Source organism: Hippocampus comes, unplaced genomic scaffold (assembly GCF_001891065.2).
Source record: "Hippocampus comes isolate QL1 unplaced genomic scaffold, H_comes_QL1_v1.1 scaffold261, whole genome shotgun sequence".
Lineage (NCBI taxonomy): Eukaryota > Metazoa > Chordata > Actinopteri > Syngnathiformes > Syngnathidae > Hippocampus > Hippocampus comes.
The window spans coordinates 5,100,910-5,114,650 of NW_017805824.1; the positions used below are offsets into that span (position 1 = coordinate 5,100,910).

General features: G+C 40.7%; 2 protein-coding genes and 1 non-coding gene across 4 annotated transcripts in view; 2 read left to right on the top strand and 1 right to left on the bottom strand.

The window, feature by feature from the left end:
• The window catches only part of itgb6 (integrin, beta 6), a 33,514-nt gene extending 22,874 nt beyond the window's left edge, over positions 1 to 10,640 (top strand). The window contains exon 17 of the transcript XR_002170210.1: positions 10,621 to 10,640. The gene's annotated coding sequence lies outside the window, so the exon portion shown is untranslated. The remainder of the gene's footprint in view (positions 1 to 10,620) is intronic.
• The window catches only part of pla2r1 (phospholipase A2 receptor 1), a 29,411-nt gene that overhangs the window by 3,840 nt on the left and 11,830 nt on the right, over positions 1 to 13,741 (top strand). For both annotated transcript variants that reach the window (XM_019886621.1, XM_019886622.1), the window contains 18 exons: positions 106 to 219; positions 1,261 to 1,410; positions 3,073 to 3,261; positions 3,330 to 3,493; positions 3,663 to 3,776; positions 6,573 to 6,685; positions 6,768 to 6,937; positions 7,382 to 7,590; positions 8,615 to 8,760; positions 9,001 to 9,085; positions 9,436 to 9,571; positions 9,648 to 9,683; positions 10,059 to 10,219; positions 10,556 to 10,620; positions 11,266 to 11,369; positions 11,444 to 11,580; positions 12,562 to 12,679; positions 12,977 to 13,116. In XM_019886621.1, the coding sequence (XP_019742180.1) occupies positions 106 to 219; positions 1,261 to 1,410; positions 3,073 to 3,261; positions 3,330 to 3,493; positions 3,663 to 3,776; positions 6,573 to 6,685; positions 6,768 to 6,937; positions 7,382 to 7,590; positions 8,615 to 8,760; positions 9,001 to 9,085; positions 9,436 to 9,571; positions 9,648 to 9,683; positions 10,059 to 10,219; positions 10,556 to 10,620; positions 11,266 to 11,369; positions 11,444 to 11,580; positions 12,562 to 12,679; positions 12,977 to 13,116 (2,351 nt within the window). The remainder of the gene's footprint in view (positions 1 to 105; positions 220 to 1,260; positions 1,411 to 3,072; positions 3,262 to 3,329; positions 3,494 to 3,662; positions 3,777 to 6,572; positions 6,686 to 6,767; positions 6,938 to 7,381; positions 7,591 to 8,614; positions 8,761 to 9,000; positions 9,086 to 9,435; positions 9,572 to 9,647; positions 9,684 to 10,058; positions 10,220 to 10,555; positions 10,621 to 11,265; positions 11,370 to 11,443; positions 11,581 to 12,561; positions 12,680 to 12,976; positions 13,117 to 13,741) is intronic.
• On the bottom strand, positions 10,929 to 11,001 carry trnaf-gaa (transfer RNA phenylalanine (anticodon GAA)). Its single transcript has one exon. It is a non-coding gene; the product is annotated as a tRNA-Phe (tRNA).

Genomic DNA, 13,741 nt, shown 5'->3' on the forward strand with positions numbered 1-13,741 from the left:
TAATGCAAACGTTAGACTAATTGTTAATTCATCTGCAACCTACATTTTAACATACCAGTAGATGATTAGAAGGTCAAGATCTTACAATGTTTTTTCTTGTGTTAGATCGGCTGGATAGTGTTGGAGCAATGGTGTGGATTGGGCTGAACCACTTGAAGGATGGTTGGGGGTGGCAGTGGTCAGATGGTGCACCTCTCTCATTGGTTAATTTCACTACAGGTATGATTAATGTGTCTAGATGAAATTGGGTAATGTCTGTTTTTATGGTGGGATTACATGTAATTGTCCAAATGCTGACGAGCAATACTGACAATTTTCGCTTTTGTACTTGGTGCACATTTTTCCACCAGTACAACTTTTGCAACTTAAAACATTCCAAATACAGGGCATGTTCAGAACTATTTTATATAATTTTCCAAATGTGCACAATAAAAAATCCCAAGTGAAGATACATTTGATGCATTTAGTCCCCCTACATCCACATTTCGCAACGCTTCCAGGTTTGACACTCGTCAGGATCTCATTTCAGGAAAACAATTACATTGTAAAAATGTATGAAATAGAATTTTTTTTCATGCTTTATTTAATGCATTATGTGCAATTACTTGTGACCTAAAAATATTTTGTTTGGGATTTTCTAAAATTACTTCACCTTTGACCTTGAATGTGTATAAAACCTCACATATTGTGCACATCATGCACTGTACTGATTTGAGTGGAAATGTAAAATGTGAGACTAATAGTTGGAATGATTTGAATTGGACGAAAAATGCAGAAGGCCGGGTAAATGCATACCAAGGAAAAGGTCTGCATTGATTTCTGAATGTGAGAAAGGAAACTGCGGAATAATTTGAAATTGGGAATTTTGGGTACTGTGAAAAAATAATTCCCAAGATGTCCTGAATGAGCTGAACAGTTTGAATTTGCAATGGTGTAAATTGGTTGAATAAGCTGTGAAATAAGGTAGTATGAATCAAATCGGGAACATAGCTCCATTCATTTTAAGGGGGATTATTTTTAGGGAAATGTGAAATTGTTTGAAAGGAGGATTGTTGGGAATGTGCAAAATAGTTGCCCAGATGTTCTGAATGAGGTGAATATGTTGAAGTTGGATCGGTTCAAATTGGTGGAGATATGCGGAATGAGTGGAGCAGCGGAATGACCCGAAGAAAAACAATTTTGGTGCAGAATAACATACGTGTAAATGCCTTTCAGCATTCCAACAAGAAAGTCGCGTCTCCTCTTTTGTATTTCCATCAGCGCTGCCATCCAGCCCTTTGGAGGACAACAGACAATGTGGAGTGTACAACTCTGGTCCTGACGGACTTTGGCAGAGTCTTTCCTGTGAGTCTGCTCTGCCTTACATCTGCAAGAAGACGCCCAATGACACGCATAGGGCTGAGCCTTTTGGTGAGAAACAAAAGCATCTGAATCATCTTGGTTGGCCAAGAATGTTAAAAACGCAAAGGGGACTTCAGTAGATCGAATCACATTTCACTTTAGTACTTTCGTCTACACGAAGAAGGAAGAAGAGCCAAATGTCCAAGATTATTATTATGATAATTTTTTTTTTACTGTGGTTGCTGCTCTGAAAACTCCTCTACACCTGGAGAGAGACCTTCTGTTTTATGGAGTCAGTGGCCACAAGACCAAAACAACAAGTCTGCAGTGAATTTTTGCTTGTTGGATTTTACTGCCCTTTTAGCTTGTTTGTGGCCATTTTTGGCCAAATACATTTTATATATATATATACACACACACACACACACACACACACACACACACACACACACACACACACACACACACAATTTAAATTTGGTCCACTGGAGTGCAGTAATGCCTGTTTTATTAAACTAAGAATATGGCATGAAATTGCTCCCTTTTCCACCCCAGAAAATTGATAAATGACATTAAATGGTAAAATAATAATAATAATAATAAACTACAAAATTCTAGAATGAATTGTATGATTCAGCACAGTAAATCACAAGGAACTTGTAAACGTAAAAGTTTTCATTAGTGGCAAAAGGTACAATTTGTTTGAAATTAATATATTTTAATAATAATATATTTCTATTATAATTATAAATAATATTCTTAATATATTTTAAGAGCTGAAGTTAGAAGTTACAAAATTAGACAAACATCCACAGCCTTGGCAAATTGCACTACATTTGCGTTAAGATGGCTAAAATGAGGCGGCAAGGTGGTCGACTGGTTAGCATGTCCGTTGACTGGTTAGCACGTCTGCCTCACAGTGCAGAAGTGCAGGGTTCGATTCCGGCATGGGCCTTCTTGTGTGGAGTTTGCATGTTCTCCCCGTGCCTGCGTGGGTTTTCACTGGGTACTCTGGTTTTCTCCCCCATTCCAAAAACATGTATGGCAGGTTAATGGAACACTCTAAATCACAGGTGTCAAACTCAAGGCCCGGGGCCAGATCTGGCCCACCAGGTCATTTTATGTGGCCTGCGAAAGCAAATCATGTATGTCAACTTGCGAAAATCTGTACCAAAATGTCAAATTGTCCAGTGTAATAAATAACCTATTTTAGATTTTGCAATAATTTTATTACCCAGTTTACACTCACTTGAACAATAATTGAACAAGCTATTATAATTAACTTCACTGATTTCAAAACAAGTAATGCATTAACTTGTGGAAAAGTAATAATTTTGTGGTTTCACTGTCATAAAAGCCTTCTGAGGGAAGACGTAACTCCAAATTGGCCCGCGACTAAAATGAGTTTGACATCCCTGCTCTAAATCATCCCTAGGTGTGAGTGTGAATGTGAGTGCGAATGGTTATTTGTCTGTGTGTGCCCTGCGATTGGCTGGCAACCAGTGGTTCAGGGTGTCCCCCACCTACTGCCCGAAGACAGCTGGGATAGGCTCCAGCACATGAGGAGAGGCGGATTAGAAAATGGATGGATGGATAGATAGCTAAAATGGTTTAAAAAGAAGGAGCGAGATGGACACAAATGGCCACCATAGTGCCCTGAAGTTTAAAAACATGTAGCCAATCCCTAACTGTTCACTTCTGATTCAGGGCTTTCTTTGTCCTCCTGTCCAGAGAACTGGCAGTATGTCCATACGGTGTGTGATGAAGGCTGGCTGCCTCATAACGGTTTCTGCTACCAGATCCTGGCGCATGCAGGAAGCTGGGAGGAGTCTTCTCAGGCATGCCTCTCTCGTAATGCCAACCTCGTCAGCCTTCACTCGCTCTCTGAAGTGGAGATGGTGCACAGCCTCCTGGCGAACTGTAAGATATTTGACTTCAACCGCACTGCAGCTTCAGCAAATGGTGTGTCTAAATGCTATGTTGTGCAGATTCTGGCGAGGCTTCAGCAATGTGGATTGGTCTGCGGAAACAAGTTTCATCTGCTGCTGTAGAGTGGTCTGATGGCTCACCTGTGACTCTCACAATGTGGCACCAGTATCACCCTCCTCACAACCTGACTGGTGCAACCCTCTGTGCCAAGGCAGACAGGAAGGTGGGCAGCAAGGCCAACCATTTCATCAGACTAGCATTCAAGAAGTGGAAAAAATAATTCTGATGACTCATAACTCCACTGTTTGAATTTAGAAAATGAATATCAATGCTATCCATTGGAAAGTATCTACATTTCATCTACATCGGTGACACTTCCTTTGTTTTCACAGGAAGGTGCCTGGGTTTTGGTTTCATGTGACGAGCAACTTCCTGCTATGTGCAGAAAGGTGAAACATCAGACATCGGCTCATGAACTCGGAACTTGGGATGAAGGCTGCCCTGAGGTGAAACATGGAGATACATACACATAAATTAAAATATGCACAGCAGGTCTTTTTTCTGCATTATGTTGCATGCTGTAACTAAAGAATGCAATTCCTGTTGAAATTCTGTGTATATGCTGGATGTAAATGCTCAAGAGCTGAACTGAAATGCTGCACAATGGATGGATTTGTTGGAATGCAGAATGTAAACTGAAGTTAGGATGGTTTGAATCCATCAAGAAATGTCGAAGGAGGTGCTCAATATGTATGATACCTTTTAGTTGGGGAATTTCATTGTGCAAATTTTAAAAATTGGGGCATTAAATACCAGCAGTTCCCAAGATACCCTGAACGGGTTGAAGAGTTTGAAATTGGAATGATTTGAGTCAGTCAAATATGTCAAGTCAAGTCAAGTCAACTTTATTGTCAAATGTGCTCTATGTGCACAGATGAAATTTCTTTCCTCTCAACCACAATGCAAACACAGGCGAGAGAGACGAGTCGCTGCGGGTGCCCGCGCCGCCATCAACAGACCAGTTTACATAATTGACAAAATAATACAACACAACACAAATAGCTCTTAAATTAGGGAATATTTTGGGGAAAAATTTGGGATTTTTACTCTGGAAAGTACAGAATTTGGGGAACTTCTTAATTTTTTTTATTTACTTTTTAATTTAGTGATCTTTTGAAGTTGGAATTGGTGGAGAAATGTGGAAGGAGTTGAGTGACAAAAATATGCAGAATACTAAAAAAATCAATAACCACAATTACATTTTGTAAAACACACACACACACACACACACACACACACACGCACACACACACACACACAGAGGTGCAGGGTTTGATGCTAAACTAGAAAGCTGTGGAAATGATTGAAACGTTAAAATATAGACTCTGAGATGTTGAATTGGTCAAAAAATGTGAAAAAAAACACAACAAACGCATTGCTTGTGCTATGTCATGAAACTCATAGCTCCATTTTTGAGCAAGCTGCCAGTCAAAAGCAGAGTGGAGCTGATTCACCGGAATTATGACGCCATTTCTGGCATTCATGTTGCCCCTTGATACTGTTGACATGAATATCAGGCTGCTGAGTCATGAAACTGAAACACACGCACACCAGAATGGTGCACAATGTGGGTCGACCGAATGACGCAGTCACGGATAATTCCCCGACTGTTTTTTAAGGCTTCTGCTTTTCTCTGTGCTCCGACCATTGGTGGGAAGTAACCACGTACAACTACTTTGATACTGTACTTCAGTAGATTGTTCAATTATCTTTACTTTACTTGAGTATTAATTGTTTTGATGACTTCTTACTTTTACTCCTGTTTTATTGTCGGCCCGTGAATTCGCCTCATGCACAGTCAAAATCAAACTAAAAGTTTGCTTTAGCTTCTCTTGCGATTAAGCTACTTAGTGTACTTTGCCAACATTTATTAATAGTTACATTAATGCTAAAAGGTGAGCTAAATACCTATAGAGTGCAAATGGTTTCATTATGTGCCCGTGTGTGATGTCACGTCAGTTTATGCTAACATGTTATTTAGTCGAGTTAATACTCTTGATTAGGCTTATGTAAAGGTGGTTTGTTTTTGTTAAATAATTTAACTAGTGGATACAGTAGTTTATGTAACATGGATTCAGCATTGTGTGCATGCGAGATGCACTTAACTAAAGAAGTAGATTCAGTCTTTAGACTTTTACCTGAGTAATTTTTTTTACACAAGTATCTGTACTTCCACTTGAATACAGTCGGAGAAGTACTCTTGCTCTTTCTGGTTATCGTCACCTTACACAATTCAAAACATCACCGCTTTGGCCAGGAAGAACCTCGAGCTGCTGCGTGAAGCCGAGAAGTTTCGACTAAATGTATCCACACATAGCTTGGGCTCTGGGACTGGTCCTCTCGAGAGGGCTTGAAAACTCTTCCATTCTCGAGTTGCCCATAGTGAGAGGTGCAGAACAGGTGTGGGCATGCATATTTAACCCCGGCTTGGCATCTATAGGTTGGGGTTCACCCGAGTGGAGGAAAGGGTAGCCAACCTTCACCTTTGAATGGGGGGGACAGGTCCTGATTGTTTGTGCCTCTGCCCCAAACAGCAGCTCAGAGTACCCACCCTTTTTGAAGTCCTTGGAGACAAGAGAAAGACATTTTTACAATACAAAGAAATGTTTTCATGTAGCAAAGTAAGCAAGCTCAATGTATTCTTAGTTAATTAATTGTAATGCCCCTAAATACTGTTCACCTATTGGATGGCGAAGCGCATTTAAGGTTGCGTTGGGCTGGTCAAATTCAGATAAAAGCCTACAATCCCATGGCAAATGGCCTGTCACTTATACTGTATAACACTTTTCTACCTCGGGTACTCAAAGCACTTTACACTGTTACCACATTCACCTACTCCTGTTGCTCCTGACGACATAGCGTCAGGAGCAACTGGAGAGTCAGCATCTTGCTCAAGGACACTTTGACATGGTCGCAACAGCCGGGGACTGAATCACCAACCTGGGTTGGAAAACAACCACTCTACCACTAAGCTTATTGCATGGCTTTGCAATATGCATTTTGAATGGGCCATTATTGCGCTAAAGATTTATTTTAAAATATATATTCTGCAGATCTAGTTTGCAGCAATCCAAACACATTAATACATTTAATAATCAGTCTTTGTTGAGTATGATGTATTTAATTTTGTCATTTTATTTGATAATATAATAGTAGCGGTATATAGAGGTGGATTAAGTCCCGAGGTACCACATTTAAATTAGAAATTAGAATAATTGATTGGACCTTTGTTATTGTTGCAGGGCTGGAAGCGTCACAGTCACTCCTGTTACACCATCACCAAGCAGGAGCAGACACATAAAGACGCACAGAGCGGCTATTTCTGCAATGCCCCTCTCCTTACTGTGGAAAACAGGTGCTGTATTAATATGTTATTTGACATTCATTTAAAAGATTGTTATCGTTGTATCACAATGTATTTTTAATGTCTCTGAAAGGTTTGAGCAGGCATTTGTCAACAGTTTGCTGAATGCTAATGGTGCCAATGGCAGCATGTCTTATTGGATTGGCCTCATGGACTCAGGGGAGAGGGGAGAATACAGATGGCTTCATAACAATGGTTCCACTCAGCCCCTCACCTTCACAAACTGGAACAAACACCAGCCAGGTGTATAAAACGTAACTTTCTGTGTTCAAATGTTCAATCCCGGCTTCTTTTGACACCGTTTATTATCATGTCCTTAGATTTGTTTCGTTATTGTTGGCCTGTATAAATCAGACTTTTCACTTTTACTGTGGTTTTCCTCAAGGATCAAGCTTAGGACCCATCCTTTTTCCTTTTGACAGCTCTCAGAGATGTTATCTGCAAATTTGAAGGCTTCTCATACCACTTGTGTATAGACTTGCAAATGTTTTTTTCTTCTAATACTGAGAGTACAGATCAGATAAGTGTACTACATGATTGATTGACTGATTTATTTTCATTTGATCTTGTATCAACTGTAAAATCCAACATTTCTGCAATTTATGTAATGTATGACGATTCAAAAACCAGGCAAAACACACTGAGTAAAATTGACTTAACCTACTTACTGACTCTTTCCTATTTTAGTCAGTGCCTACGGCTGTGTTGCGATGTCAGGTGGGTCTGCTCTGGGCCAGTGGGAGGTGAAAGACTGCAATTCCCACAAGGCCTTGTCAGTGTGTAAGCAGAGCATCAGTAGTTACCAGGAGGTGGAATTGCTACCTGAAGCCCACGATGCCTTCAGTGCCTGCCCTCCAGGATGGGAATCACAGCCTGGTCTCCTCTACTGTTTTAAAGTATGAGCAATAACTTTCTTTTTCAAATTCATCACTCACCAAAATATGATTCCTGTGAGTGCAAGTCTTGTGCCCTGTCTAGCTTGCATCGGTGGACTTTTTTTTGGTATTTTCCAAAATTTTGCACAGGTAGAATTACGCCATTGAGCACCGTTTTGGGATGGGAGCGGCCAACTTCGGGCCAATCGAAGTGGATTCCCTCATTCCCATTAAAATCAGGGTGGTGGAAGCACATGTTGCGGAAGTAGGAATTGACTCACTAGGGACGCCGTGCACAGTGTCTTTATACCAGTAAACTGCAAGATCTCCCCTTGCGTATGATGTAGTTGGCCACGCCTATGATGTGGGCAATTAGAATGCACCTTGCACCCACTACCACGTGTGGCAACAACTCCCATAGGTCAAGGGGGTGCTTTTAAAATGTTTTAAGATGATAATGATTATAATTTATTCAATGAATTGAGTTCTAGAATGATTAAGAGGGATTGTCCCTTGCCAATGCTGTTGTCGTATTTATGAATTAAATATGATGACATGAAGAGAGGGGCCGCCCGTTGGTTGACTGGTTAGCGCGTCGGCCTCACAGTGCAGAGGTGCAGGGTTTGATTCCGGCTCCGGCCTTCCTGTGTGGAGTTTGCATGTTCTCCGCGTGCCTGTGTCGGTTTTTGCCGGGTACTCCGGTTTCCTCTCACATTCCAAAAACATGCATGGCAGGTTAATGGAACACTCTAAGTTGTCCCTAGTTGTGAGTGTGAGCGCGAATGGTTGTTTGTCCATGTGTGCCCTGCGATTAGCTGGCAATAGTTCAGGGTGTAACCTGCCTACTGCCCGAAGTCACCTAGGATAGGCTCCAGCAATCTCCCCACGCAGGTACAGGTACAACATGCAAACTCCACACAAGAAGGCCAGAGCCAGAGTCGAACCTCCTGCACCTCTGCTAGAGTATCACAGTTTCATCATTTTCTGAAAGAATTTTATTCTTCTATTTTGTTTTCACTGAAACTAACAATCGTTGTTCTTTTAGGTGTTCCATGACGAAAAGGTGCTCCTGAAACGTTCCTGGGTGGAAGCAGATTACTTTTGCCAGGCTCTCGGGGCCCAGCTGGCCAGTTTCCGCCACTATGAGGAGCAGGTGTTTGTTAAGCAACTCCTCAGTACCATGTTTGAAGGGTTGGTACAGGTTCATAATTACAGAATGTATAATTGTAAGATTATGACAGTAAATACAAGTGAACTTGGCTCATGCCACACACACACACACACACACACACACACACACACACACACACACACATTTTATGTACAAGCTATGTGTTGCTATGAAATAACATTTTAGTTTGGGTCCAGTATGAGAAGAATCTGGCATGCTGGACACACAACCAGACTTAGTGTTGTGCTCCTTCTTTTCAGAACAGAGGGTCGTTGGCTGTGGGTTGGCTTCAATAAAAGAAATCCTGAACACCCAGGAGTTTGGGAATGGTCTGATGGTTCTCCTGTAAGTGTCCTTTGAATATCCTTAAAAATTCATATGTACAGTATTCATAGGGTAATTCACACAACCTGTCCAAATTCCGATGCAAAATATAACGGTTTGAAAAATGTTTTATCTTGACAAGTACTCTTGAGTAGTAACTTGTGTACCTAACATTTGGCTTTTATCATGCAATAGTGGATTTTTTTTTTTTTTTTTACGAGTAAGACACAGTCATTCTACTTCTGGGATAATCTTTTTACAGGTGCGGACAAAAAGCGTGCTAGTCCATGAACCTTAAGATGGACATCGAATAATTGGTCAAACGGCTTGCCATCTGTGCTAATGAATGTATTTCGACTGTTTTTATTCAGGTGATGACCTCCTTCGTCGAGGATAAAAATGATGAGGATGACAGAAGGGACTGCGCAGTGTACAGTGACCTGCCCAACAGCCTGATGCCGCGGCCGTGTGAAAGTAAACACGAATGGATCTGTAAAGTGGCCAGAGGTAAAAGTCACTAATCCAAACACAGTCACACAGAAGGTGGAATCAAATGATTTACCAAAATGTATTCATGTTGCAGGAGATCAACTGATAAAACCCTACTGGTACACTGAGCGTAAGTGCATTGTTTTTATTTAATGCACATTTTTAAAAACAGTTTTACACGAAATCTCCACAGTTCAGTACCATGGAGTCTTTGCAACTGTTTCCAGCGACTGCCTTCAAATATGTCTAATGTATTTCAAAACAAATATCTATTGATTGAAATTTACCTTTTCGACAGAGTTAGCCACACCCATAATTAACATGGGTAGGGCTTTCCACAGTACTGAAGTCTGAATACAAAATACCCTAAAACGTGTTAAAACTTGCCTTCATGGATCAAAGGACATTTCAGGTGCATTTTAGGTTAACCCTTCAATTTCAAACCAAAGCCAAATATCCCTAAACTTTTATGAGTATTGTATACTGACCCATGGCTCTCCTACAGGGAGTGAGCCATGGGTATTTTATCGTGGAGCTGAGTACCTGGTGGCCAAGCATCCCTTCAACTGGGACGTCGTCTCTCTTGCCTGTAAGATGATGGGAGCTTACCTGCTGTCCATTCACTCCAGGGAGGAGCTGAATTTTGTTAAGGAGCGCTTGCGGCGGGTTCGTTTGTTCACATTTTTGGTTTTGAAATCACACAGAGTTGATTTATTGATCAGCAGATTTCCATTTGCGCTAATGTGATGAGAAAGGCAAAACTGTCCAGTAGTAGACATCTGCGCGCTACAAAAAAACTAATCATAATTTTTACTTTTGCTCATTTTAGTTCGTATTTTTAATTAGTATGTAAAGGTTAAATTACAATTTCTGCTTGGATTACTTTTCGCAACCTTGAACAGGCACAAAACCAGACAATGGAAGAAAGTGATATAAAGGCCACGAAGAAGTATTAAGCGCTGTTCATTCGTTGATGCTTTTTCTCTTTGTGTCTCTCCTCAGCTGTCCCTCGGCCCCACTGATTGGTGGATTGGTCTTTCCATTGACCAGCATGGAGAGGAGGTCAGGTGTGTGTGTGTGTGTGTGTGTGTGTGTGTGTGTGTGTGTGTGTGTGTGTGTGTGTGTGCGTGTGCGTGTGCGCGTGCGTGCGTGTCTTTGAGCCGCTTAATATTTCATTGGTTGCAGTTCTATGACTTGCTTCCAATTGATTATACTTTGTATTCAAATTATATTAGAGGGACACAGTGAAAACGAAAAGCGCCATGTAAGTTTGGACACAATGTGGAATCATTCAACTTGGCTTGTTATCTAACTGAAATGTTTCATTGAAAGCCATACGAGCAGCTTCCTGCATAAATAAATGAATCCCTTCTAATGCCGAAACCCGGGATCGAACCAGGGACCTTTAGATCTTCAGTCTAACGCTCTCCCAACTGAGCTATTTCGGCTCTGTAGTGTTATGCTCTCCCCTACACTACCGCACTAAATATAGAACGACCTGGGCACGGGGGCGGGTAAAACATTACTAAGACACAGTCTACTAGTGCAGTGAATTACTTATATCCTTACTGTAGCGTACTAGTATATGGACGTTGAGCTGGATTTTAAGGACATTGAACAAATGCCCAAATGACATTCCATATAATGCAGTTAAATTAAGCACCTGATATGGGTGTCAAATATTGAATTAAGGCTTTTGTTGTTTTTGGCAGGTGGAGTGACAAGACAGAAGTCAATTTTCACAACTGGGCACAAGAGAGTGATGGCCACCACGATACAAAGACTGGGTGGTGTGTCACCATGTCTTCATCAACAGGTAAGCACACAGCTGGCGGTGATGCATGCGCACCAGTGTAACATGTAAGTGTGTGTTGTGTTCTTGCGATGCAGGGAAGTGGACAGCAAATAAATGCAGCAATCTTTATGGATTTGTTTGTAAGAGAAAGACTGTGTCTGTTGTGGAGACTCCGAGGGAGCTGCATTACATTGGACGGTGTCCAGAGAAATGGCTGTACTTTGGACACAAGGTATACACAGAAGGTTTGTGACTCGAGTCACAAAAGTCGACAATTTTCAGACTTGAGGCTTGGTTGAAATTTATGAAGGACCTGACTAGACTATGACTTGATAGTCATGGCATTGAGCTCAGTGACTTGTCAAGTCTTGCCTGTTTACATATTTTGACACACCACACAATTGAGTACTACATAGTTCTTAGTCTTTGCATGTTCTCAGCAATTTTCTTCAAGCGTGTATAATGTATGTCGAAACAAATCTGTGAACTCACTTTAAATTACTGAAGTCCCAGGTACAAAATGTATAACCAGGCACTGTAATTGACTCTCCAACAATGGTTACGAAAATGTACGTACCGGTAACATATACTGTTATCTCCAAATTACTGTTTTCTTAGCAAACTGGTGACATTTTTGTTCAAGTCGCTGCTGATGGAACAGTCTCATACTGTCAAAGTTTTTGGAGTGATTCCCTTCATTCAAAACTTAAGTCTCGGCATTATTATTAATTCCAGTGTGTTCTGGAAAAAAAAAAGTTCCGGAAAAAATGAAACATCAACAACAACCCTCGCTTAAGTGACTTAGCACGCCTACATTTGAACTGGTTCTCTGTTGTTCAGTTTGATTTCCCAATGAGGGATTATATTGTCAGTACAATAAACTGAATTCAATGTAAAATCAACAAATAAATACCAATAAAACATGTTTGCATTAAACATGTTTGCATTTTTCAAGTGTAAATAATTAAACCCTTACTGTACATTTTGTGTCCAAGATTCATTCATGCTTGCTCTCATTCAATAATTAATTTTGCAAATGCTGAAAAAACAACAACAACAACAGCAACAACAAAAAACGCAGCAGCAGGTCCTGGATGAATTGTGTACTGAATAGACTGTAGCCAAGTGGAAACTTCTCCTTGTTCCTTTACTTCTCCATCTCTCAAAGGCAACCGCATGCAAATGAGACATTTCCTTTTGTGTGCACTTGTAGTGTCTCTTGCTTCACCTCCCTGACACGCCAAGCGAGGGAAAGAGCTGGAACGACGCCCGGTCCATCTGCTCCTCATTCCAAGGCTCACTTGTGGCTATCGAAGATGAGATTGAACAAGGTATATTTTAATTTACTTGACTGAATGCAAATCATCTCGTCCCATTGAATGGTAAACCCACCCGTTAATCCTACCCTGCCTTTCCTCCAAAACAACAAAACAGGTTGTAACGTGTATTTTAATGACAAAAAAATAGCACTCCATCATAATATCCTGGTACTTCATGTGTTTGTGTGTGTGTGTGTGTGTGTGTGTGTGTGTGTGTGTGTGTGTGTGCGTGTGTGCATGTGTGTGTGCGTGTGTGTGTGTGTGTGTGTGGCTTCTTCTTTCATGTCATTGTGTGTCTTTTTCATGCAGCATACATCACCATGTTGCTTCAAGGAATCTCTGTAGGCGTGTGGATTGGTCTGTGGAATCAAGACACCATGAAATGGACGAATGGGAGACCAGTTAGCTACACCAACTGGTCTCCTATTGAACCAAAGAGCTACCTCAATGTAAGCCCCTGTCATTTTGATGACTTTAATACAAATATCTTGTTAAATGAATACAGTGAACCCCCTTTTATCTCAGGAAAATAGGCGAAATCGGTGATAAGAGAAACAATATATCTATTTTGTATAGTTTTAAACTTATTCCTCCGTGCCTGCTCTCACTCTCTCGCTGTCAAGAAATAGGAGACTATTGTATGATATCAGAAAAGCTTGCACATGTCCCTAAATCAAAGGCAAAGCTTGCTTGCTTCAAGCTGTTTATTTGTCACTCGCAGTTGATGTTTACTTTAAAACTGACATTGACAAAATAGAATTTAACATACATGAAATAACCCTCGTCTACTATCTTAATGCTACAATATATTATGAGGAGCTATAGACAGACTTACAAATATTCAAATTGATGTTATGGTAATTATAAACCTTGAAACAACTGCTACTTGAACACGCACAGAGCATGCAACACATACAGATAATATACAACAAAACCAAATTAAACACAAATAAAAGACATCACCGAAAACTCATTGTCCGTCATTCGATTAGGCAGAGTGTAAAAACAATAATACTGTAGTATCAAAATCATTTAACAAGTAAACCATGAACAGTGCCCAGTTACAGCGCGTGT